Below are 26,805 nucleotides of genomic sequence, written 5' to 3'. Positions count from 1 at the left end.
CTTCTCTCTCCTTCCCTCCTTTTCCAGGCACGGTCGTTTCAAGCGCTCAAACAGCGTCACGGCGGCTGTCCAGGCCGACCTAGAGCTGGAGGGCTTCCCTGGACACATCACCATGGAGGATAAGGGCCTGCAGTTCGGATCCTCCTTCCAGCGACATTCGGAGCCCAGCACCCCGACCCAGTACGGGGCGCTGAGGACTGTGCGGACGCAGGGCCTCTTCAGTTACAGGGAGGACTACAGGACACAGGTGGACACTGCCACCCTGCCCCCACCCGACCCCTGGCTGGAGCCTTCACTGGACACAGTGGAGACTGGGAGGATGTCTCCGTGTCGAAGGGACGGCTCATGGTTCCTGAAATTGCTGCACACGGAGACGAAGAGGATGGAAGGCTGGTGTAAAGAGATGGAGAGAGAAGCAGAGGAGAACGACCTCTCGGAAGAAAGTAAGAGTTTGCCTTTGCCTTTCCCCACAGTGTGTCGGACTGGTAACCTCTCAGTGAGGCAAACGGACGGATGTCGGTACCGGTAGGGAAATGTTCCTTCCGCATTTGAGCACACGAAAGCCAAGTGTTCTCTGCTGACCTCTGCTCGATCCTGAGAAGCAACACGAAACATTTGGAAAGACAGGCAGCTCTCACACCCCGTGGGGTGCACTCATCTTTCAGTTTAGCTTCATTCTGTAGGTTGAGTATGAGCTCGTGCTAACCCTTCCCCAGTGGTGGGCCGTACCGCTCGTTTCGCTGATTTGGAGCATTCTTATTAACTGTCCCGTTTTTATAATCCCTGACGTGACATTAAAGGAACACCAAAGCAAAGCAAGAATTGCCCACTACAGATACAGCAGGACTCTCCTAACCACAGAGCCCTCGATTGAGCATGCCCAGTGCATGCCTGTCCACACCCTCAGGTTCTCAGGTCCCCGCCACCCCACATAGTGAGTAAAAGACTCCCTCTCTACCTCCTTCTCTTTTACTTGAAGAAGTTCGCCACCAAGAAGTAGAATCAAGTGGTTTAATGTGTGAATGTGGCTCCCAGAGGCTGGGATAGGGGTGGGAATCAGGGGAGGGGAAGAGGACAAGGAACGAGAGGGGGTGCAGAGAGAAAAAGAGGAGGATGGAAAGAATGAGATAGGGAGGGAGGCGTGGAAGGAAGGAGGGAAAAGGAGAGAGGACAGAAGTGAGGGAAAGAGGGGAAAGAAAGGAAAGGGAGGGAGGGACAGATAAAGTAGGATTCAGAGATCATTGTTCTATCTATATTTTATTCTGACATTTTGTTATGAGGCAGTTCTAATAATAAACCCACCAATTCTTAAATTAGTAAGCACATTGATCAAGGAAAATGGATTCAGTTAATTTGGCCAAATTAAGAAGTGAGAACTACCGGCTTTTCTCAGCTTTTCCTGTAGCAATGTCACGTTTATAGGAAAGGTTAAACAAAAATGAGAAGACGTAAGCGTGTCTGTGTGACCTGTCAGAACAGGTCCTCCTCTGGCCGGCTCTTCAGCCTTTCCCTTCCACCAACGTGGGATTCCTGGGAATTTTTTTTTCAATTCTTTGGAATCTATTAATCTGACAACCAAAAAGAGGGGCATAAATGTCTCTAGACCATCTCACATGTGACCTCGTGGCACAACGGTAGCGCGTCTAACTCCAGAACATCTCACCCGCCAGGACAGTTACACCGTTTGTGCTCACGCCATCCTTGTGCATCCTAGAGGCTCCAATCTGCTTTTGAATATGCAAATGTGGATACAGTGGTTGCTCTGTATGTAAAATAATGGACATCACCTTATTTTCTTCTCCATGCTTGGTCTACACTGTACTTTTCCCAAGGGTTATACACTCTTTAAAGACAATGTTTACTGACCATGTATTGTCTGCCAAGGTCTATGCTAAGCATGTCACACATGTGCCTTGGTGCTCACTGTCATAAGGTGAAAGGTGACATTGTCAAGCATGGGCGGTACCGGGGGTTTCCTATCACCCGTTGCTCCGCCCCGCATTGGGTGTCTGCCTCGCACGTTCACCATTCTGTATGTGACTGCTCCATTTCTGGAGAGATCCTCACTCTGTCCATTTTCTTCTGCTTTTCCAGAAAATATGGGCTCCCTACCCCTCCCCCCCGACACAGTCTGTCTTTTCATTCACCACTGCTGTCGACACCATTTGTGGTCCAGGGAGAATTCCTAGGCTGATAGGTCATTGGAGCAGGGCTGTGGAAATACAGAGGTGGAGCATGGTCACAGGTTGTAATTTTCTTCTCTCTGGGGGCATCCCAGAAAACTGTGAAGTTCCTGTTGTACCACAAACGCGCTCGTACGTAGCTGCAGTGGTCGCATGATCCGGCGGTCACAGCTGTGCAGTGTGTGGGATGTGTGCCTGACAGCCGTTGGCTCTGGAAAAGCCCCACTAGGCCAACTAGAGACCAGAGCAAATGTCCCCACCTCCTGGCTGTAGTCTCTTAAATGTGCTAGCTGACATTTAGGGGATTGTGAGTGTCATCTTCTGGACTCTTTATTAGTGATGTCTGTGGTCAGCAGGAGTTCATTGAGTGCTTGCATGGGCTAGCCACTCTGTATAGGCCAAAATCAAACAAGAATGAGTGGGTTTTGGCATAGAAGGGAGGAGTGAGAGAGGAAGGACCAAGAGAAGCCATAGGCTAGAAAAACAAGACACGAGGGTAATGAGAGAAGTGTAGCTAAAATTCTTCAAAACTCGCGATCCGAGAGGCACTTTCCATGCAGAATCTTTCCAAGTGCCTTTGTGGACAGTGTGGACTTGTGCTATGCTCTGACGGTCCAGAAAGCAGAGACACAGACACAAAAGAGACACAGAGCACAGAAGCAGGAACCTGTGGTCTGGCTCCTGCGGAGACCACCACTTAAACACTGCCCTTCACACCTGCCTGGCAGAAGTATCATTCCATACCATGACGAGATCGATGTTTCTCAAGGGTTGCCTTTGCACTGTCCTGGAGACTTCTGGGTCTCTGAATGCTGAGATCACAGTTGATGTGTTTTACGCATCCGTGGTACCTTCACACAAAGACCTCTGCAAACCAGAACTGGGAAGAAAGAGAAGGTGGGGAGGAGGGCAAGCTTATCGAAGAGCAACATTCACGGTCCTCCCCATCTCCTATAAGCAATTCCGGAATGTCAGGGCACTGGTCTGTGCCCTCAGGGGTGGGGTGGGGGCATCGCATGGTCCTAACACCGAAAGAGCCGCTGCATGTTTGACTTAATGTTTTTTCCCCCACTGAGCATGACTTCCACACTGTAAGCCTTGAACACAAGGCACACAGGGAGTAGAAGCTTTGATATTCCCCAAATTCTAAACTCCGGGACACGCATAAGCAGGGATGGCATGGCTGTAACTGCACCTCCCCTGTGTGACTTGCACATGCAGCTCTCCCAGGGTTAGTCACATTCGTGTTTCCCTGATAATGTTTAAAAGCAAGATAACCTCCAAGTCTAGTTCCTATTTTAGCAACAGTCATCAGTCTCCACCCTTTTAAAATTAAGATTAAATTAAATGGCTTATTAAGCCAAAACTCTGAGCTCTGAGTATCGAAATTTCCATTACATGAAATAATTTTTGCCCAAACTATAATTTTGTGATCACAGTTCACTGAACTGAATGAATGGATCTGGTTTTACTCAGTGCCGTGTGGCTAATAAAGGCTAGCCTGAGCCAAATACAAACTGGTTCTGGTTAAGTCCTATTGCGCAGGCCTCAGACTTACAATGCAAAAATGGAAATATTTAGGAGATGCTGACGACGGCTGTAAAACTAGAGTGTGGGGGTTTTCATCTTAATTAAAACAAACAGGTGAGGAAGTGACATAAAACCAAAACTTACTAAGTCTTTTGAAACAAAGGAAAATGTCCCAAGTACCTTGTTCAGTGACTGCACAGAGCTGGGGCTCTCAAGACCCATACAGGAGCACATGTACAGTCATGCCAGTGATGGGTGTTGGGGTTCCTTATCTAAATAACCCCCCAACATCTGCTCACTTGAGCATTCCCCAGTTGGATGCCAGGAGCTCCAGGCAATCAGGGAGAGCTTTTAGAGGTCAGTCATCCTAGGTACTCTCTCACAGTCAGGACAAATAAGTCAGAAGTCACATAATCCCAAAGTGGGACAGGTGCCTGCCACGGGGTTTCCCAGGCCGTTTTCCACGAGGGGTACAAATGTGTGTGTCCAGTTATAAGGCCTATTCATGTAAGACCAAACAGTGTCAGGGAAGATGATAAACAGAGCGCGGGTAAGGAGCTCAACGCTGAAGAGAAACTGTCCCTGCCTCTGCTTGGCCAGGACATCTGAAGCAGCTGGAAGAGAGTGGAAGTAATGATGGCCTCTGTGCAAACCAGATTCCGGATACAGACAGCAGCACTAAGTACAGGGAGGATGCATGCGCATTATCAGCCTGTCCCTTTGTAAGCTGAGGGGATACCCACTGCTTACAGACTTCTGGGAGGAGCCAGGCTGGAGTGTATGTCCAGTTTGGGGGCCAGGCTGGCAATGTTATCAGCCAGCCAGAGTCTAACTAACAATGTGGGGAGAGCCTGTGTGGAACCAGACACCCAAGTTATATGCTCATGACCTGAAAGAGACAAGACCTGGGGCCTGAAGGGACATTTTTGGGCCCACCTCCCACACTGCAGAATTCATCACCAGGGGATCCTAAGAGAGGCTGCCAACACCAGACAGTCCTCTCAAATTCTGCAGATTCTCTAAAGTCCACTCTGAATTTCAGAATATGGTGCTGGCATTTCCTAGCAAATTTTCATAGAATTAGAAATTAAACGAAACATATGGAAAATAAATTTCAAGAGCCAAGTTAGCTAATCAGATTTTGTGTGTGTGTGTGTGTGCACCAAAGGCCTGGGTTCCGTCAGCTTCTCTGAGAATTTGCATGCTGATGAGTACCGGCCCTTATCTGCAGCTCTTAAGAGGACACTGTTGAACCTCTGACAAAATTCAGCAAGCAGAGTGGTAAAGAATAAATTGAATTTTCACTTCAAATTCCCTGCAATTACAGGAGGCTGTTTACAGTATAGGCCTCAGATAGGATCGCTCCCATTCTCGAAGAGGCCAAGTTCACCTGCCATTAGCAGCTGCTTATTAACCAGGACCCACCATGCTTTATCTCCCTGGCACTGCTTAGTGTAAACCTGCAACAATAACGACTCCACGTTAGTCCATGCCTAGAGTTGCCATATATGCACGTTGTGCTAAAGATTATGAATTACAGTCTTATATGGATACCCCCCCATAGAATTCCGTTTTCAGGGGAACACAAAGATTAAGCATTTAAGCTTCAAATTTGGAAGAAAGAATCAGTTTTTTCTTACAATTTAAAGAAATGGAGTTAGTAAAGCAAATACATCTCTGGTTTTATGGCACACGTTTGATGAGAATGAGCCCTTCTAATATTATCAGTTGCTTGTGTTACAAGGTAGAGTGAAACAGAAATCCCACCTTCCAGAAGCAAAATATTCACCTTCTGGACACCAAGACTGTTAATCATGCTCCTATAAGGCATCAGGTGTGAATGGGGTCATGTTTCTATAGGGCATCACGTATGAATAGGGTCATGCCCCTGTAGGACATGGGGTGTGAATGAGGTCATGCTCTTATAGGGCATCGGGTGTGAATGAGGTCATGCTCCTGTAGGGCATCAGGTGTGAATGGGGTCATGCCCCTATAGGGTACCAGGTGTGAATGGGGTCATGCTCCTGTAGGGCATTGGGTGTGCATGGAACTATACTCCTGTAGGGCATCAGGTATGAATGGGGTCATGCTCCTGTAGGGTATCAGGTGTGAATGGAGTCATGCTCCTGTAGGGCATCAGGTGTGAATGGGGTCATACTCCTGTAGGGCATCAGGTGTGAATGGGGGATAGTGTGCTTTTCGGTCCCTCTTTGAGATTCTGCTCCAAGTCCTGCCCACAGACACCTCCCTATCCCTACATCCTTCTCGCTCTTTACTACAGGCCTGAACCCAAATCTAAAAATCCCAAATTCAAAACACATTGAGCAGTGGCATGATTAGACAGGTGGAAAATTCCACACCTGACCTCATGGGACAGACTGCAGGCAAAGCATGAACGTTCAAAAGCTGATGTGTAGGAAGCACCTGCAGGCATGCGTAGACGGCATAGTGATGTTTAAGTGAATTTGGTGGTTAAACTTGGGTCCCATCCCTCAATGTCTCATTATGTATAAGCAAATATCCCAAATCCAAAATAATCTGCACTTCACCACCCTCCTTCCTTAAGCATTTCTAAAAGGGGATGCTGGACCTGAGCCATCACCAAGGGCCCGCATATCCTAGCCTTTCTCCCCTTCCCTTCTGCCCATCACAGTCTGATGGAGATCCACAGATCAAGACCTATAATCTCCCATTCTCCTGAGGCGGAAAGGAATCCAGTGTGGTTGCATTTGCTCAGTGATTAAATGTTCCGGGGTATACCTTTTTGAACATCCTAGAAGCAACCTAGACTTAGACCATAGCAGGCGAGCAATACGTGCTCAGAAGCGAGGATGTGCGGTTTGATATTATGAGACTAAAGTGTGGGTTGAAGCATGGCTTCTGGGTGGCTCATGAAGCGTCGCAGCCTCGGCTGTTGACTGGGAGAGACGCAGACAGAAGTGCTTGCTAGATTCGTCTCTCTCATCTTCCACAAATGTGGAATTTTCCATGATCAATTTTTAGAGAATAAGAATCTACAAGGAGGAGGAGGAGGAAGAAGGGAGAAAGGAAGAGAGAGAGAGAGGGAGGGAGGGAGCGAGGGAGGGAGGGAGGGAGGGAGGAAGGAAGGAAGGAAGGAAGGAAGGAAGGAAGGAAGGAAGGAAGGAAGGAAGGAAGAAGAGAAAACACACCCAAATAAGAAGTGTTTAATCACTTTCAAGAGCACATGATATTCAAGGGCCACCCCTGGCTTTGAAGAGGTGAAGGATGCCCTCTGCACAGTGCCCTGTGATTGACCTCTGAGTCTCCTAGTCTTAACTCCCTCTGTCATCAGCCCACTATTTCTCCAGCATTATCTTCAGAGCCTTCTAGCACTGGTCTGAGCACGTGCTCTCTGTCCTCAAGTCTGGCTAAGGAAAAGAATATGGAAGCAACTGGCCTATCAGCTCAGACATTCTGATACCAGTATCTGGTATATGTAGAATGTTTCTTTGTGACTCTGCATTCTGGGTGCTCCAACCCATTACTCACTTAATGCGAACAGTGAACTTCTCCACTGAGCGCATCCTCAGCCCTCAAATTGTTGGCCCTGGGACTGGTTGTCGCCATCGCTGGTCTTTGGGGAGCTAGCCTTCAAGGAGTAAGCTACAGGAACTGAGACCATGTCTCCAAACCTCAGTTTCATCCCCTGGAGATGACTGCTGGGCCGTGGTGGTAGACAGCACCATAGACTAGCATAGGGCCTGCTTGCTGGTCCTCTGCTGGTCTGAAAGATCTTTTGACTTTACTCCATAACCTCGAGAGTATGAACAGCCAGCTGAAACACACAGCTCTCCAAGGCATAGCAATGGGTCCTCTGGCTCTGCTTTCCTGGGGGACAGAGCTCCAGAACACCTCTCTCCCTCACCCTTGGCTATGTTCCCCCAGACAGAGCAGACAGATGTTAATCACAGCTCTCTTCCAGAGAAGTCTAGGAGAATGGAGCCAACCCGCAACGATTTATTTCAAGGACTTGGAATGGGGTGAATGTCTGTGCTCCACAAGGAAGCTGGAAGGAGAAGCTCACAGGTGGCAGCTGAGCCTGATAACCAGGCAGTGGCACAGAGAGGGGTCTAGAAAGCCACACTGTACGAGTTCTGCAGGTGGTATACGAGCAGGAGTCGGGGAGGGAAACTGGGCAGAGATAGAAGGGTCCAGCGGGAAGAAAGGTTCCCTTTGGCTCCTGGATGCTTTTGAGGCCTGTGTGAGTGGGATCCACAAAGCAACTGTTTTCAGGATGGTGCTGCACTCACAGGAAAGAGGGGGAGGGACAATGAGGAAGTTCAAGGGCAGGAACCGGAGCTTTTGCCTTACGTTCTCTTAGACAAAGTCTTCCATTTTCCTGGTCTAAATTGAGAAGCCATTGCAATGTGTTAAATCCTACACGTGGACAAAAAAAAAATTTTTTTGCTACTTTAAATTTTAATATTTGGCTAACCACATAAAGCTATGGAGGATCAGGATCCTTTGTAGCCCAAAGCTGAGTCCTGCTGGAGACGTGGTTAGCAAGATAACATTAACCTCATGAAGGGTCTGATCAGCCAGTCAGACCTACTGTGTGGCTGATTCTGAGGTACGACATGACCTTCCTGTGTGGCTGCCCTCTGGGTAGCCCCTCTGTATGTGAGACACAGCTCTGACATTGCCAGGAGGTAGCTACACTCAGTTCATTGGAGAATTTAACTAAATTCAGTGAGATGGCAGATACCAATGTACTTTCGTCAGAACTGATGAGTGACCATCTCAGTACTGGTTACTAGGTCTTCAGGAGTCCATGGCTATTCAATAAGGGCTCACCCAAGCATCCACACTAAACAAACTCAGATCCTGTAATACATACCACTTTAGTGAGCTTAACCATCCCCGGCACCCAGTGATGACACCCTCATAGCTGGCACCCTGTTAACTGTGTATTCTCATGAGCTGGGAAAAAATGGAAACTTCCGCTGATGGATGTGTTCAGCAGGGGCCACACTAAGCTCTAACCCCAGGACAAAGGCATAGAGGGCAGTGCTGGTCACAGCTTGCTGGACGCAGCGTGTTCTTGCTCTGGTCATTACTGACTAGGTCCTGATCTGTCCTGTGTCTCCCAGTTCTAGGCAAGATCAGGAGTGCCGTGGGGAGCGCCCAGCTGCTCATGTCTCAGAAGTTCCAGCAGTTTTACTGGCTTTGTCAGCAGAATATGGTAAGTGGCATGGTGGTCCCGTCGCACAAGAGCTGAGATGTACCTAGCGTACCTTTTTACAGACTCCTGGTTACTTTTCAGTTGCTGTGACAAAGCAGCATGACCAAGGCAACCTCTAGAGGAAAAATTCATTTCTCACGGTTTCAGAGGGTGTGTTCATGCGGTGGGGAGCATGGCGGCAGGGAGGCGGGCATGGCGGCAGGGAGGCGGGCATGGCGGCAGGGAGGCGGGCATGGCGCTAGAGCAGTAGCTGAGAACTTACATCTTCCTCCTCGAGCTGGGGGCGGAGAGAGCTAACTAGGAATAGCCTGGGCTTTTAGAACCTCAAAGTCCACCCCCAGTGACACACCTCTGCCAACAAGGCCACACCTCCTAATCCCCCTCCCCCGTTTCAAAATAGTTCAACCATGTGTAGACCAAGTAGTCAAACATATGACCCCTTGGGGGTGTTTTCATTCAGACCATCACACTCCTTGTTGGTGGAAGTGCCCCTAAGCAGGAAAATGGGTGAGAAGGAACATAGCCCAGCCCTAGACTCACTTCCTAACTCTGGAGACCCACAAAGAATCCCTGATGATCCATACCTCAGCCTTAGGGACTCACCTCGGGGGACTTACACCCTGGCCCTGGAGACACACCTAGGGCTCAGAAACCCACACATCTTGTCCATACTTCAGTTCTAGAGATGTATATCGCCAAGGATCAACATCCCATCTCTGCCTGGGACTCATACACCTATCCCTGGTTATCTGCATTCAGGCCCCAGCAACTCACGCCTTAGGTCCCAGCTCCAGCTGGAAGCTGGGGCTGAGACTGAGCAGGGCATGCAGGTGAGAGGGAAAGTCTCACTGTGCCTCCACTGCTGGCTCTGCTCCCAGAAAACTCTCAGAAGCGGAGGTAGAAAATGAAATGCTGTGATGGCCAAGGTTGCAGTAAAGGAAAGCATCTATGGAGGTGTTGAGCAAGACAAATATTCATATAGAGAATTAAGGAGAGATCTTAGAAGTCATTTGAACCGGGCGGTGGTGTGCATGGCTTTAATCCCAGCACTCGGGAGGCAGAGGCAGACGGCTCCCTGTGAGTTCGAGGCCAGCCTGGTTTACAAGAGCTAGTTCCAGGACAGGCACCAAAAACTACAGAGAAACCCTGTCTCTAAAATCAAAAAAAAAAGAAAAGAAGACATTTGGCCTTTGCATATCTTACAGTCAGGACAGAAATGAATGTGTCCTGGGCTAGATTTATGAATGCAGTTGGCATAGATCCTGGGTCTTCCTGGAAAAGAGAGGAGAAACGTGTGTGTGTGTGTGTGTGTGTGTGTGTGTGTGTGTGTGTGTGTGTGTGTGTGTTTATATACCTGCATGTATGTCCATACATACTAACCTTCATATATCAACATATGCATGTACCCATGTATTGCCCCACACACACACACATTATTTGGTTATCGTCTGACTAAATCACTCATATAATTCCATGAGAAACAGCTGAATCGTATGCATAGCTCTTTATGGGCAATTTTACACTCCAGATACTTAATACCGAACGTTTTCCGTGAAGACAGAAGACTCTGCGGGGCTGTCATGGCAAAGGCGGCAGGTGTTCGGAGGGTGCTCGGCTTGTTAACTTACATGGAGACAGTGAACTCACAGCCTGCTCCTCTGCGTTTGCAGGTGCAGCCCCCCGAGCTGCAGATCCAGGTCTTTCCTTGGGGCTGTTAAGGATAATGTTTTCTCTAACATTTTCCAGCTAGCCCATTAAAGTGCATCATGAGGTTAAGACTTACAACATGTCACCTTTGGCATGAAGCTCTGGCGACATTTAAAGGGAACTTTGCCACCTTGGAAGATGAAGCTGGACTAATAATGTCTGGCTATTATGTGTCGCACCACCTTCCTCTATATACTATGTCTGCAAGATTGGTTTGATCGTAAGGAATGCTGTATTTCGGGTGGTCGTTGTCAGGGTGGCCAGACAGCCTCTGGGGCTCCAAGATACAGACTCTGCTGCGTCAGGGCAAAGCCTAGCCTGCAGCTTTGGAAATGCTCACCTCTTCTGCGCTGGATGCCGCTGGCTTAGGCTTGAAATGATCCGTTCTGACAGCTTTGATACCTTTCAGATTCAAAAACATCTGGCTAGCTCTTTTCCTTTTCTTTTGGCTTCTCTTTGGGGTCTCTAAGACCCTTGTTGGGGAATGGTGTCAGGGGACACAGGCAAAAGACTGAGCTTGTTTATTTGCCCTCAGAGTGGTGGTTCATGGTTTCTGGGTCGCTGCTGGTGGTAGACATTTTAGTTAGTTTGCCAATCGGTAAGTTTAAGAGAAAACCCTAGGGGCCGAGCGGTGGTGGCTTGCACCTTTAATCGCAGCACTCAGCAGGCAGAGGCAGGTGGATCTCTGTGAGTTCGAGGCCAGCCTGGTCGACAGAGTGAGTTCCAGGACAGGCTCCAAAGCTTCAGAGAAACTCTGTCTAAAAAAAAAAAAAAAAAAAGAAGAAGAAAAAGAGGGAGGGAGGGAGGGAGGGAGGGAGAGAGGGAGGGAGGGAGGGAGGGAGGGAGGGAAGGAGGGAGGGAGAGAGGGAGGGAGAGAACCCACTCTAGGGAAAGCCAGACCCCACCCAGGTGTCCCGAAGTTGTGCAGGTCTTGAATCTGTGCGGTGTAGCAATAGCTACAGTGTAGCTATGCCTCCCTGTGCTCAAGCAGAACAAGACAGAAAGTCAGGTAGCATAAAAACTGCTTCAGCATGGACAGAGATCGCCCTCTAGTGGTTCAATGTAAGAACAGGCCCAAACGCCAAATCCAGCACTCGATCCTACTTAGGAGGAACACATTGTGAGTTCACCTTCTATTCCGCCCCCACGACTCTCCCTGGTGCCATAGGCTGTTATTTGGGTGCCTGTGAGAATTCAGTGATGTCTAACAGGCATAGTTTCTACTGAAACTTGATTCTACTGAATCAAGAGAACCCCATGCAGAATTAGCACTCGATTGTCAGAATAAAAACTAAGTGAACCAAAATTGTGCAGAAATAGCATGCATCTTGGACTCAGAACCAACCCAGGGGCTCCTGTGGATGGCTGAGTGGCACCCCTTGAGCAGGCCAAGCTGTATTGGGAAGGGGGGCTGATGAGCAGGCTAAGCTGTATTGGGAGGGGGCTGCTGGTTCTTGATTCCTCTGTTCCTTCAAGAGACTGACTTGGCTCTGCATGGGAGGAAACTAAATTACATCTGAAGTCATACTTGATCCTCAGACCTAGACCTAGGCCCCATCAAAATAAACGCCATGAAATACGTGGTTGCAACCCCAGTGGTCTCGCCACCAGACATGCACAGCCCTGTTCCTCCTGAGTTACACGGCTCAACTGCGTCTATGAGCTGCGAACTGTTTGAAGGGCGTAACCCAGAAAACCCAAGTAGGTACTTGGGAAGTATCTACCCACTGAGCATCCTAGCCCCCGGGAGTTCCAAGCTGAAACACTGAAGGGTTAATGCTGCATTTTTCTAAGCTGCCACCCCGCCCTATACCTGGGCTAAGGTTAACTTGGATGGGGTCGTGGAGCAAGCATCTCCTGCTATGTTTCAAATGAGTGGAGCTCCTCCTCCTCCGAGTCCTTGAGTGACAGAGGAAGAAAGAGCGGCCCCTGTAACGTCCCCGTGTGCCCCCAGGACCCCAGCGCCATGCCAAGGCCGACATCGCAGGATCTGGCTGGCTACTGGGATATGCTGCAGCTGTCTGTGGAAGATGTCAGCATGAAGTTCGATGAGCTGCACCAGCTGAAGCTCAACGACTGGAAGATAATAGAGTCACCCGAAAGAAAGGTAATGAAGTCACGTGGTGTGGCGGGTCTTGAGCACTGTGCGTGTGGGCTTCTGACTGTATGATAACCAATTCACCAACTTCTCCACCTGTAGTTGTTGATTTTGTGTGTGTGTGTGTGTGTGTGTGTGTGTGTGTGTGTGTGTGTGTGAAGCGCATGCACAAATAGACAGAATGGACGTCCTGGCTGTGTGACTAGAAGTGGGTCTCTTACTATATCTCCAGTACACAAACATCTCAGAGACAGCACCAAAGATCCCTGCATCTATAATCTAGCTTCCTCCAGGGATAAAACCTGGCTCATTTTCACCCGACTCCTGCTTGGATTGTATTTAGACAACCTCCCACAGGTAAGATCTCAGATCTGGCTAAGATGCCAATCTTCTGTTCAAATATGCTTCCCTGGGGCATGTGAGGAGCGAAGGACAAGACAGCATTGAAATCTTTCCAAGCAGGCTGAGGGTGTGATCTTCCTCTAGAGCCCCATCCTTAAGTAGGCTGAAAATTGGCATCCAGTCTGAATGTTGACTCTCTGCTTAATGATGACGTCATCTCAGGAGAGTCCTAGGATGCAGTCTAAGTCCACAGGACATGCACCCACTTACAAGCTCCCCAGAGAAGTTATCATGATCTGAATTTCCTACACAGATAGCGTCCGTTCAACTGAGTTACAGCTAGAGGGGCTGTGATTGCCCAGTGGTAAGGGTGTTTGCCACTAAACCTGAAGGTCTGAGACTGGGAGGAGAGAGCCAACTCCTACAAGGTGTCCTCTGATCTCCACAGGTTCACTGTGGCATGTGTACACCCACACACAGGCATATGCACCCATATACACACACTTTTCTTTTATGAAGCTCCAATCAGATATGGTGGTATATGCCTGAATTCCCAAAATTGAGAAACTGAGGCAGGAGGATTGTAGGTTTGTGGCCAGCCTAGAATACATAGTGAGACTCTGTCTCAAAATGAAGTAGAACAAAGTTGCCAGGAAAATAGACTAATAATAGTTAGGGGAAGTATTGTTTAATATGTGAGCGAGAACGTGGGTAGCTAAGGAATTAGGATGAAAACCAGCGAGGGCTCACGCCTCACTGTTTGGACTTCCTCAAAGACAGGGCTGATAATCAGTGGGGCTTAACGCCAGCAGCCCCAGCAGCTGGAGATGTCCCTGAGGGCAGTGAACAAACTCCTCCTACCACATAACGGGAGGGGTGTGGGAACACAGGAGCAAGCCCACCCTTCCCATGATTCTGAGGCCATGAGAAGATGGCCCACGAGTGGAATGTTGAAAGCAGTGCTCCCCAATCCAGCCCCCAGGCAAGCAGCTGCCCCTCTGGAACCCATGGGCAAGAGGAGCCCCCTGGAGCAAGTCTCCTGGGATATGTTCTTGCTCAGGACACTCACCCCAGTGCAGAGCAGACGGTCCACACCTTAAAGGAAAGCCTGCCCCTTCTAGTAACCTCTGAAGACAGAGTCCCGAGCCTTGCAAGGCCCCTGTTTCCCCCTGCCCCTCTGCTGCAGCCTGTGAGCTCTGAAGCCCCTTGCAGAGGGAGCTCACGGGGAGTTTATCTGTCGCAGGTGTGCATTTCAGAGCCACCGAGAAAGGAGGCGAGAGATGAGCAGCTGTGTGCTTCATGTGACAGTTACATTTCTTAGGTAGCTTAAGAAGTCGAGGGTGGGCCATGACTTCCAGCCTTGGGAACAAATTTCAGACGCCGAGACAGCATCTCGCTTTTTCCAGCATGCCACTGTGGGCATAGGCACACACTACCCTGATTCCTGGACCTGGAGAGTCAGGCGAGAGCTCTCTGCTTAGGCAGGAGTCTCACAATATCCAGGGTAGGTCCAGATTTGCCTTCAGGAATGCTGTCCCAGAATGCAAGCCCTCCGCTAAAGAGTTTGCAAGCCTTCTGCATTATGTATGTTTCCAATTTGTTCAAGTTATCACTCTGGAGATGCATATGGTTTTGGATGTGAATTGTTTGCGACTCGAAACTGATGGAAATATGTGCATAGATGTGTAATTATGTATGTGCTCACAGTAAAGTCAATGTGGGTTTAGGCTCATGATTGAGAAGTTAGCTGAGGGACCTATGGGGCTTCTGTGCACATAAAATTATTTTCATGAGCATGTATCCTGTCCCACAAACATCAGACAACCACTTCCACACTCCCTCAAGACACTCACTACCACTCAGGTAGTGAGGAGGTCCCACTTATTCGTCCCTGCCTCCTGGCTAGCTTAGCCCCGAAATAACCACACAGAAACTGTATTAATTAAATCACTGCTTGGCCCAATCACTCTAGCTTCTTATTGGATAACTCTTATATTAATTTAACCCATTCCTATTAATCTGTGTATCACCACATGGCAGTGACTTACCGGGTAAAATTCCCAGCTTCTGTCTCTGGCGGCTCCATGGCGTCTCTCTGACGCAGCCTCCTTTCTCCCAGCATACCATTTAGTTTTCCCTGTCTAGCTCTGTTCCCCTACAGCTCAGCTATAGGCACAAAGCAGTTCCTTTATTTACCAATGAAAGCAACACATAGACAGAAGGCCCTCCTACACCAAGGTAGGATGCTGCTTTGGAAAGTACAGGGATAAAGGATGAACTCTGGTTTGCGGGAGCTAGGGGAATGTCTCTGTCGAGGTGCAGTTTATTTTCTTGATTTGTCGATGCAACCCCAAATACCTCCGTCTCCACTGAAAAATTAGAAAGTTTAGAAAGGTGACCCTCCAAATAAATAAATAAATAAATAAAAGGGAGTGCTGTAAGATGAAGCTGCCTCATTGGGCATCAGTAGAGGGAACTTGGCAGGGGCAGGGGATCAAACAGAAGCTGGATGAACCAGGACTCCAGGACTCAGCATTTCAGGTTCTCCCCTCTACCTCCCTCTGACCTCCTCATGGCTTTCTGTGATCCCGCCTCCCACCTTGCCATGGCCCCTCCCATCTCTCCTCTGACCTCCTTCCACTTCCCCAGTGACCTCCCCCACCTCCTCTTCCGGACCCCTCTCCTGATGTACCCCCCCAGCTCCCCTCTGACCAACCCCAGACTTCTTCCTCACATCTTCACTTGCCTCTGTGACCTCTCCATGACCTTCCCTGACCATCATGTGACTTGTGATGCTTTTTCAGGAAGAAAGGAAGATCCCCCCTCCAATACCAAAGAAGCCCCCCAAGGGGAAATTCCCCATCACAAGGGAAAAGTCCCTGGACCTGCCGGATCGACAGCGCCAAGAAGCCCGCCGTAGGCTCATGGCAGCCAAGAGAGCCGCCTCCTTCCGCCAGAACTCGGCCACCGAGAGGGCAGACAGCATTGAGATCTACATCCCCGAGGCCCAGACTCGGCTCTGAGGACCAGCGGTGGCCACGCGCTCCTGGTTTTGTTCTTCTACGCAAAACACTTGTACAGTTTATTGCCTACCTGGTAGTTTCTGTCTCACCCTCCACCAGATTCGCCCTTGCCGTGTTCTCTGCACCGTAGACAGTGGACGCTCCGATTCCTAGTTTGGCTGAGCTCATGGCAGGATTGACTCGGGAAGGACATCGGCTCTGACGAACGGGCATGGTGAGCCCTGACTTGCCGTCCTGTTCGCAGAGGGCCGGCCTCTTGAGATGGAACCTCGCTTTCACTTTGTTATTTCTATTTTTCTAAATTGTGTGATAACTAGAGGTCACTACAAACGGGTGCATCTCCCCACTCCGAGAGGCATTAGACATCCAAGTGGAAGGTGCTACAATTCGAAGGGCAGGAAAGACAGACAAACCTGTTCCCTCTCATCTGAGCTACTGTCCCCAACTGAGCTCTCCCATGCCCCCACCAGGAAGCCCTGCCACCCCAGGAAGCACGGGGTTCCTTGGTTGACATTTGTGATGACAGAAAAGGGGTCTCTCCAATGTCCCCACCATGTGTTTCTCCAAAAGGAAATGACAAGGATAACCCCAACCCAAAAAAATCTAGCATAGAATCTTTATTTATATTCAAAGCTAAGTCGAATGTTCCCCTAAGAGAGGGACCCCTGGAAAGGGCTGACAGGAGCCCAGAGAATACAGAGAGGGAAAAAAATCTAAGAAATGGTCATGGTATTTTTATCCCTTCGTAACTTAAACCATTACACATAGCATTTTCTAAGACTTCACTGCTCACGCTACATGTGCTTTACACGTATGTCACATGCGTCCTCCAACTGCTATCACTTGACTTTCCCAGGGTACCTTGACAGGAGTTTGCTTGTTGCTGATGACAGTTGTGATGTTGTAAACTGTATAGGAACTATGAATGTGAGTGGTAAGTATATCAGTTAAAATGGTTAAGAAGAAAAAAAACACTAGTTTCTACTTGTATTTTTCCAGAATTCTTTTGGTCCTATGCAGTAGTGCTGAAGTTAAGAATATGTTTCTTGCCTGTGTTAGACGTGAAAGGGGTGGGAGAAAGGTCATGCATGGTGATTTCCAGCCATGGAATTGAAGGAAGGTTATCAGTAGTCATGACTCTGAGGGTGCCGAGAAGGGAGAGGTTGGCGCTGATTAACCGGCTTCGGGTAGATTATATTTACATGCTCAGAGTCGTAACCAGACTTCGGCACAGGAGTTCAGATGCCACACAGAGCCATCTGTTCGCCCGTGGCCCTGATCTCAGAGTTCAAGTCCAGGCAGGGTTCCACCCCATCCCAGGTCTTCCCTCCTAATGCTTAAGGAGCACCATGCACTTGGCCATAGGAGCAAAGCTTTCGACACCCCTGTCGTACTTTGTGTTTGCCCAGTGGCTCGCACTTTAAACCGTCCCCAAGGTCCCTTCCGGTCACTGCGTGGGTACCCAGTGAGGCAGCCTTGCAGCTGGGGCGTTGCTAAGACGACACCGGCCTCTTCCTCATCCTCTACATTCCACTACGCATGGGGGGGCACGGTTGATGTTACAGCATGTCAAGCCTCAAAGTTTTACTTTTTTATAAAGCTGAGTAGTTAAGAATCCCCTGTAATAGCAAAACCCTATAAACCGAGCCTTGTATCTGGTATATATTTTACCAAACAGCCTTAAAATATATTTGGACGCAAAAATCATACGAATGTATATCCTTTAAAAAATGCAAAAAAAAAGGTCCCCAAAATATTCTTCTATCACTGAACCCTGTTTCCCCAGAGTGTTCAAAGCATTTTCTACCTAAATAAATATGTAAATCCTGAGTAGCGTTAAACAATGATGCTTCCTCCTGTATTCGTGCTACTGTGTTCTTAAAAAAAGAAAGAAGACTAGATTGTAAGCAATGGTACTTCCGATTTGGAAAGTGGTATATCCTAGAGGAAAAATCTAGAAGGAATCAGAGGTAAATAGATCTGATGTCCATCCCCTGGCTGAAGGAAATGCAGGCTGCAAATGTCCCTGCTGCCCACACCCCTGAGGCTTTCTATCTGGCAGCCTTTCCTGTCGTTTCTTCAAATGTACACGGCATATGTAGAAACAAATTGTAACTTTAGACAATCATTATTTGTCTTAAACCCAAAACGCTATGGACCCAACTTGAACAAAGTATCCATTAGATTCTGGTTAATTATGTTGCCTATATTCAGTCTTCATCTGACCTCACCCAAAGTCTTGGCCTAAACTTCCCCTCCCTAAACAAATCTTCCTTCCCTGAGTTGCAGGGTGGCCCCTCTTTGAAGTGGAAAAAGAAGAAAACTATGTGTCCCTATCTGGTTTACTAGGTTCCAAAGATTATTTAATGACTGAACCAACACCTGCTGCTAGTTCTGATGGAGTGTTAGCTGTTCGCGTCCCCTCGTAAGTGCAATGCCTTCCGTTCTCCTGCGGGTGACACTCTGCTGTGGAACAAGAAGATAAGCCATGTTTACACTGCAGCATCCAAGCAAAGGCAGACCGCATTGGTCACGTGTGCTTGCCGCCCCCTCCAGCTGCTTTATTTCGGTCGCTTTCAGGAGAGTCGTGGTGTGGAGTTCTCCCGGGGTCCTCCCATCTCATCCAAAACAGGACATTAATGAAAACACCTGGCATAGGGACATGGTTGTCACACGGCGCCATCCGTGTTCTCTGTCACAGAATTCCTGTGTTCCTAGAGATGCCGCCGATAGCTGGAGAGACGAGCGTGTCATCTCAGAGTCCCTTCCTCACACCGGCAGGCTGTTGTGGACTCCGCTGTGCTGAGCTGCGGAAAGGAAAGCGCAGCTGGAGAACAGGACCAGGGGGGAAAGTGCGACTGAGAAACAGGAGGATCGGGAACTTTCCAGGGCATCTCTGTCTGCTCCTGTTGTGATCATGGTTCCTATATATTTTTATCACCACCCTAGAATGCTGTAGAAAGCAGCCAACTTGTTTTATACCCAGAAATCACCTCATGGAAAAAGGAAATGCCCACACTTTTAACTTCGAACCACAACTGAAGGCGTCAGACATTTAATAGGAAGAAAATCTTTAAGGAAAAAAATTACAAATTATTTCTGCCTGCGTCAGAAAAATCGACAAAACCGCAAGCTGCGAAGTAGAGGCAGCCAGCCTTCGTGGGAAGGTCCAAGGTATGACCAGAATCACAGAGAGTACACTAGGCATATGATGGATCCTGTTTCTTGGGGTGTCTGTCTCAGTTCACCCCATCTTTACTTCTGCCTTTTGTTAGCATATTGAGCAAACACTGTTTTTAACCACCCTAACTTAAATCTGACGCCTCTGCACGACCCATCCCAACCCCAGGACCCCAGGTTGAGATGTCTGTGGTAATACGGTGACACCATGGACACGTGGCCCAGTGCCTGTAGCAACCATAGAACTCCCTGCCTTAGAAACCGCGGTCTGGTTTGGGCCAACCTTTTGTTTGTTTGTCTTTTGCTTTTTTGAAGACAGAGTCTCACTGTGTATAGTCCAGGCTAGCCTCAGATTTTCAACTGTCCTGTCTCTTTCTCCTGGGTGCTGAGATAACAGACACGCACCATCATACCCAGTCTTGATCCAAAACTTTGGGCAGCAGAGATGCGGTGCAGTGAGAGAGAGAGACATGGACTGAACTTAGTAACTGATTGTGGGGTAGTCAGGTGTGAGGCAGCCTTCTGGTGTCCCTGAAGAGCTGGAAGCCAGTCACCTTCCGACGGGCACACAGGTCAGGTTTCAGCTTTCTCCTGCAGACTCAGTCACCTTGCTCAGGGTTTCCTGACCACAACTCCAGGACGTCCACACGGACAGAAGCTGACACGCGGCGGTTCAGATAGACTCAGGCTACTGGGTTATCAGAACTGTACCTGCTGATGGCAGAGGAACTCCCTCAGCAGTCGGAGAGGTAGCAGCAGTCCCCTGAGGGCCTGTATCTGACTTGAAGGAAGCTGACTGGAGCAACACTGGGCATGGGAGAACACTGAAGCCGTTCTCACTCCACCAGCTACAGGCTTGAAGCTCAGAACACAGACATGTGCCCCCAAGTCACAGGCCTTTGTGTGCCTGCCTCACCCCGCCACTTTTTTCTCCAGCCGTGGGTGTCTTCTTGTTACTACTGCAAATTTAACGTATCACTACCCTCATAGTTACCCTTATCATTTTTATAGTTTTCAAACCATATTCACAGGAAGTTCTAAGGCGTTTTCTTTTTTCTGCCCACTCGCCGTTTATACATCTAAGTAGGTTTGGATCAAACGCTGGGGTTCAAAACCAGTAAACCGCAGGCTTAAGAGATCAAGACTATAATTGCCTCTGATTTGCAGGGGCCTCAGCTGCACTGGCGAGCCATGAACTTTGCACTAATGTATCCCATTACTGCCCGTCAACGAGCGTGCCACGTCAGCCGAAGTCATCCCTGTACCCTGGCGCAGCCTGTGCCGCCTGGGGGGAGCAGAAAGATGCAGCCAGTTGAAGGCGGTGCACCTCCCTGTCAGGCTCGATGCCCTCTACACAGAGTAGCTGCGGGAAGTTTGGGATGTCAACGAGAAGGTGCCTAAAGCCCTGAGGCCCAGCCAAGCTGCCAGAACTTATGCCCGCAATGGCTAGTAACCTGTTTTTACTCAGGTCCCCCACCCCTGTTTTTTCTTCCATGTGGCATTAGTGTCCCTACCTCCCTCACAGACAGACACAATGTAAGGATGGGTGACATACAGCCTCCTGCATCTCAGAGCCTAGAGGTTTATAGTGAATGTGTATTGTTTGGAATTTATGCTCTGACTCTATATGTGTTTTGTGGCCCCACTCTGTGCCGGAAGCTGGCAGAGCCAGCTAGGGCACCACAGGCAGGGATATTTGCTTTAGGGCCCTGACCTCCTGGGTAAGCAGGAGGTCAAACAAGGATGCAGAGGGGCACAGAAATGGAACATAATCACCAGGGAGTTCTTTTCCTGCTGGCTGTGACTTCAATTTCTCTACCCACCCACGAGCAAGAACCAATACCACCACTGAGAACTGGGCAATGTCCTCAGCGTCCCATCGGCTCAGCTCCCTCCTGGATGAGATGGACAGAGGTTATCTATGCAGGACAGTGGCAAGAGGATAGTTCTTCCTGGAGGACAGAAGGCTGTGCGTGTGGAGTACGCTGGGATGGACCCAGCCCTGTGGCACGGTGGCCGCGGAGGTGTGAACACCACCCCAAGACCCCCCTTTGCCATCATCCCCCTGCCCACTGCAGAGATGAGCACACAGACGCTGAAGAAGCCTTTCCGTCCTTGCCACACTGAAAACACCACCTTGCGATGAGTTGCTGTCCTAACTCTGGCGTTTTGATCCAATGTTTAAAAAAAAAAAAACAAAGGACCCTGTTTCGTCTCAGCAGCTGACAGCTGACTCCGTTACAGAGGACATATAAGTTATCTACAAAACTACTACTTTTTAAAAGATTTTGTATACACACAAACCAAGGTAACAGTGGTTTACCTCCCAGTTTTCTTAGATTTTAGGAGACTCTTAATCATTGGTGCTTATTCTGAATTTGAAAGACTTGGGCTCCAAGACTTCCCATGGGCGGCGCAAAAGAGATGGTCACAGAGGAAGTTATGGCAGGGTGTGTGAACCCGTGTTTGTCTTTTGAGCAGTGGTCTCCGTGGGGGGACTCGGATGCATGTCTGCAAACCCAGTGACGGAAGCCACAGTTGATTGTGGGACCTTAGGAAGCCACTTGTCCATAACCCCTCGTTCTCCACTACCACCCAACTCCAGCCGTCACCTTCAAAGGGCTCCACAAGAATTGTCACCCTCCCTCCATTTTCAGTTGGTTTGCCGCTTTTAGGAAGGTTTCCCCCTAATGAGCATCGAGAACTGGGCTACTTATTCCAATGATAAGCCCGTTCCCTCTGGCCAGGTACCCTTCTGTAGAGATACAACCCTTTACCCACCCTCCATACTATGTGCCAAAATACCCAGGTGTGGCCTAAGGACTGAGTTTAATGCCTCCTATAGGGATTCAAGAAATGCTAGAGCAGGAGACTAGCAATTTAGTTCAAGGTTAAAAGTATATAAATATATATAAATAAATATACATATAAAATAATACCCACGACGAGGATCGACAGAGTGCCAAATATTCACACTGTACAGAGTTACATTCACCAGAACGAAACTATTTTATGTAATTCTTACTCATGCTTTTTTGGGTTCTTTTGATAAATTCTATTTCCCAGCATGCAGGGCCCTATCTGATGTATTTCTCATTGCCAACACAGTTTCTTCCTCCTCGCTAATAATTTGTCATTATTTTAAGCCATTTTTAAAAGATTGCCTGTTTTGTTTTGTTTTCTTCTGTGACTTTTCTTTCCACTCTTGGGTGACTATGGCAACGCGGTTGCCTAGCACTGTCCTATGGTAACGCCTCTTTCATTCGATGTCTGCATTGCCAATACTCACCTCCTGTACATAGTTCTGCAATTAAATTTTTGGAGAAAAGTAATATTTTCTTGTATCAGAGTAAATTCTTTGTGTTATTTTAAATTCAGAAAATATAGATCAAAGGGTTTTATACACAAAAAATTATACTCTTCCTCCACTATTTATTTATTTTTTTACTGTCCTTGATATATTTATTAATTTGAAATAGGGGCTAGAGAAATAATGGTTGAGAAACCAAGCATACTTTAGGATCTGAGGTCAGAGGTCAGATCCCCAGCACCCATGTGAACTCCAGGTACTTGGAAGGCAGCAGTGGGGGCGGGGGTCCTCCAGGGCAGGCTTGCTAATAGATTACCAAATCTGTGAGCTCTGTGTTCAAATGAGAGATCCTGCCTTCAATATATAAACTGGAAACTGATCAAGAAAAGCATTCGTATCCGCCTCTGGGTTCTGCACGCATACACATATGCACACATACCCACGTGCACATACATACACATATGTATGTACACATGCATAAGGAGAACTAGACATTCCTCAGTGCTATGCCTTTAACATGTATGTAAAATGGCATGGATTCAAAGTTAACACTGCAATATTTAGTTAGAGAGTTTCACACACCATTGAGTTACACGGGAAGCAGACGTGGGTCTCACCACTGTGAAGACCCATACAGTCCGGCTGCAGTGAGGAAGGGCTGGGAGCTGGTGGCATAGTGCCCAGGCCTTTGTGTAGAAGGACAGAAAGGCTCCACTACTCAAGGACCCACGTTGCCCAATGTGTTCTAGGTCCCTCCTAAAGGATGGAAATGGAGTCCATTTCTCCTGCCAAGCCCTGACTCCATCCCTTCCACCTGCTTGGTCTCTGTGTGGTCCTTCCATCTCTCTCTGTTGCCGGTTAGCAGCTGGTCTTACCAGCCCAGTGGGGATTCTGATAGCAGACTCCCACCCTTTCTACCCATTGCTAGTTACAGAGCCTTGAGTGTGACTCTCCAGCCCCTGGAGAAAGACCACACCCACTCCAAAGCCTTCCCATAGGAAGTATGTATTTTCCTGTTGCTGATCCCTGCCCTAGTTCCTGGCCTCTTCCACCCAGCTGGAGGGTGAGATGACAGGTGACCGTCAGTGGAATGGGGACATCTCCGACCCTCCCAGTGAGATTGGTGCAGTTGGCTGACAATTGCTAGCGAGGCAAGGATGAAGGGTACGGATGCTGAGACTGTAAGGGGAGTGACTCCGTCCGTAAATCCTTTCTGCTTGTTTCACTCCATTACAGTTCTGCTCTTTGGAAGTTGTCAGGTAAGGAATTGAGTTGAGGAACTTGTGCAGACTGGGGGCAGGAGGGTCAGGGATTCAAAGCCATTCTTGGTTATACTGCAAGTCTGAGGCCAGCCTGGGCTACATGAGGCCTGGCCTCAGGGAAAGGAAAGGAAAGAGAAAGAACTAAGCGTGTACCTAGTACGTTGAGAACACACGTGTACCATGTATGGTATGTCTTTCCAGAGCTCTGGTATAAGCAGAGTGGCCTGGGGAAGAGAGGCTCAGGGAAGGCTGTCCGCATGTTCTTGGCATGGCTATGAGATACTTTTTCTTACCTGTGTTCATTGAGGTGGGAAGACCAAGACCAAGGCCACCATGGGCAGCAGCAGTCTCAGTTTGGCTCCTGAACTATGTGAGAGCAGAAAACAGAAACTGATTGCTCAATATGCGTGCATTTATCTATCTCTGTCTCTGTCCTTGACTGTGGATGTGATACAACCGGCTGCTTCAAGGCCCTGCCACTGTGATTTCTTCTCAGTGTGAGAACTTTTTATGCCCCGGGTAGACTAGGTCGTGATATTTTGTCACAGCAGTTGAAAGAAACTAGAACAAGGGAGAAGGGTCCACAGAGACCCCTTGAGCTTTCTGCTCAATTCTTTTGTAGCACTAACCTATTCTAGTGAAAGGTAATATGTGTGTGTGTACATACATGCATACACACACACACACACATACGGATGATATTTAGCTCCTGTTCCTCCTGCCTCTGCATCCTGAGTGCTAGGATTACACATGTAAACCATCACACCAGGTAATGATCTATTGCACAAAAGAAGCAATCCAAGAGGTGATATTTGGGAAATGTCACCTGCAGCAATTTCAAGGGTTTCAGCTCATTTCTGATATTTGACATTTTGAACGGGCTACCTTGTGAAGACAAGGACTCTGGGGATTTCTGGCCCTTATTTTTTTATTAGGTTTTTTTTTTCTTCTTGTGAGCTCTCTAGTTACTGTCACTTAATACGCTCTGAGGATGGTTACTTAATTAAGTGGTTAGCACTTCACCGAGGTGCTGCGGGAAAGAGGCAGAGATTTTGGAGCAGGCTTACCTGGTTGAGCTCTGCAGCCCCGCATGCGCCATGGCGTATTTCTTGGAAGTGTTCCTCACAGCCTTCGGTGGAGTTTAAAATCGACAGCATAGATTTTTGCCCGAACAATTAGTGTCCAAGACAGTGGAAAACCGTTTCTAAATGATTTTGCGACACTGAGAAGGTCTCTAAGAACTCGGAGTGAAAGAAAATCAGTCTTAGAGCAACACATTTAGCGTGGCTAGGATTAAGTAAAGATGCAGACAACATTTAAAGCTCACGTTAGCACACAGCCCCACCCCCACTTTGTAGGTCTCTGAAGCCAGCCTTTTGTCTGGCTGGGCTTTGCCCTTTTCCCCAGTCTCTGCATACACAGGCATATTGGTGCGGAAAAGCCCCAAAGCAGGCACTTCACCATATCCACCCAGCTCCTCTTGGTCTCTGAAAGTCTGTCCTAACGGGTTTTGCCTCTGGGTTTCCAAATACTGAGATTACAGGCATGCACTACCATGACTATTTTAGGTTCCTTTATTAACATCTAGAATTCAATTCCTGGTTCTTTTGTTTTTATGCTTAAATAGTGACTTACTATGCAGTCCAATCTGATCTTGAGCTTGACACTCTCCTGCCTCGACCACCAGAATGGCAGGGCTACAGGCATGGGCTACTGCTCCCAGCTGCAAATGCATCATGGAACTTCTCTCTCTTTATAGAAGAGGAGGAACCCTAGCCCAGGCTGTCAAGACTCTTGTACTTCCTAAGGACATTACCCTAGAATTCAGTAACTATCAGTTGTTTCAAAAGCTTAGTCACAATAAATTATTTAAGCTGTATCAGAGAGGTTGAGTTTTAAATTTTGTTTGTGTTGGGTATTTTTATTGTTGTTGTTGTTATTGTTGTTATTGTTGTTGTAGTACTTTTTCCTTGGAAGTATTAAGTATATTTTTGGAAAAGTAATTATATGAGATATCCCAGACACTCCAGAATTTTCTAGAGGCTTTAAATCCATGAGCAACATTAGGAACTGCCTGTGAACTGTCTTTTGGTCATCTCTGAAGAAAGGTCCATGGAACTTTCAGAGGTGATGAGACAGAGGACTGGATCTGAGTCTCATTCATCTCCCACTCCTTCTTAGGTGCAGGGCTGCGCTTTGCCTTCATAATCGTGAGGAGACACAGGGATGTCTCACTAGGACTGAGTGGCTAACACTGAGAAAGCTGTGTCAGGAAGACATATGAGTGGAAGTAAAACATTTTATTGTAGAGGCCTAAGGCTATTTTTGGCCTCTGACCAATGAAATTACTTAGACCAGTGGTTCTCAATCTGTGGGTCACAACTGTTGGAAGACACGGATTCCATTAGTTTTAGGAACTGAGACACCGCCCAGTAGCAAAATTACAGTTATGAAGTAACAACAAAAATAATATTATGCTGGACAGTGGTGGTGCACACCTTTAATCTCAGCACTCAGGAGGCAGAGATAGGTGGATCTCTGTGAGTTCGAGGCCAGTCTGGTCTACAAGAGCTAGTTTCAGGACAGGCTTCAAAGCTACTGAGAAACCCTGTCTCGAAATATATATATATATATATATATATATATATATATATATATATATAATGTTTGGGGGAGTCACCACAATGTGAGGAACTGTATTAAAGGATTGCAGCATTAGGAAGACTAAGAACCACTGACTTAGAACATGTAAATTAGATGCAAGTTAAAAAAAATAAATAAATACACAAAACCTCTGCTACACTGAAGAGTTCTCACCAGAGGGCACTGTGCCAACATCCCAAGCCATAGATTTTCTTATACCTCTGCTTCTGCTGCAATCCGTAACTGAAACTGCCATGATTTGAGGTTACATAAGCCGATTTTATCTTTATTTTTTTGTTTTACTCAAAGATCCTGAATAAACAG

General features: G+C 47.9%; 1 protein-coding gene across 1 annotated transcript in view; it reads left to right on the top strand.

Annotated features, from left to right (window-relative positions):
- The window catches only part of Dlgap2 (DLG associated protein 2), a 733,863-nt gene extending 711,265 nt beyond the window's left edge, over positions 1-22,598 (top strand). Inside the window, exons 13-16 of the mRNA XM_048456266.3 lie at positions 28-443; positions 8,825-8,916; positions 12,578-12,730; positions 15,868-22,598. Coding sequence (XP_048312223.3) covers positions 28-443; positions 8,825-8,916; positions 12,578-12,730; positions 15,868-16,086 — 880 coding nt within the window. The 3' untranslated portion in view covers positions 16,087-22,598. The remainder of the gene's footprint in view (positions 1-27; positions 444-8,824; positions 8,917-12,577; positions 12,731-15,867) is intronic.
- The last annotated feature ends 4,207 nt before the right edge of the window (positions 22,599-26,805 follow it).

Source organism: Myodes glareolus, chromosome 23 (assembly GCF_982192425.1).
Source record: "Myodes glareolus chromosome 23, mMyoGla1.1, whole genome shotgun sequence".
NCBI lineage: Eukaryota > Metazoa > Chordata > Mammalia > Rodentia > Cricetidae > Myodes > Myodes glareolus.
This window is presented reverse-complemented; position numbering and strand designations above follow the sequence as displayed.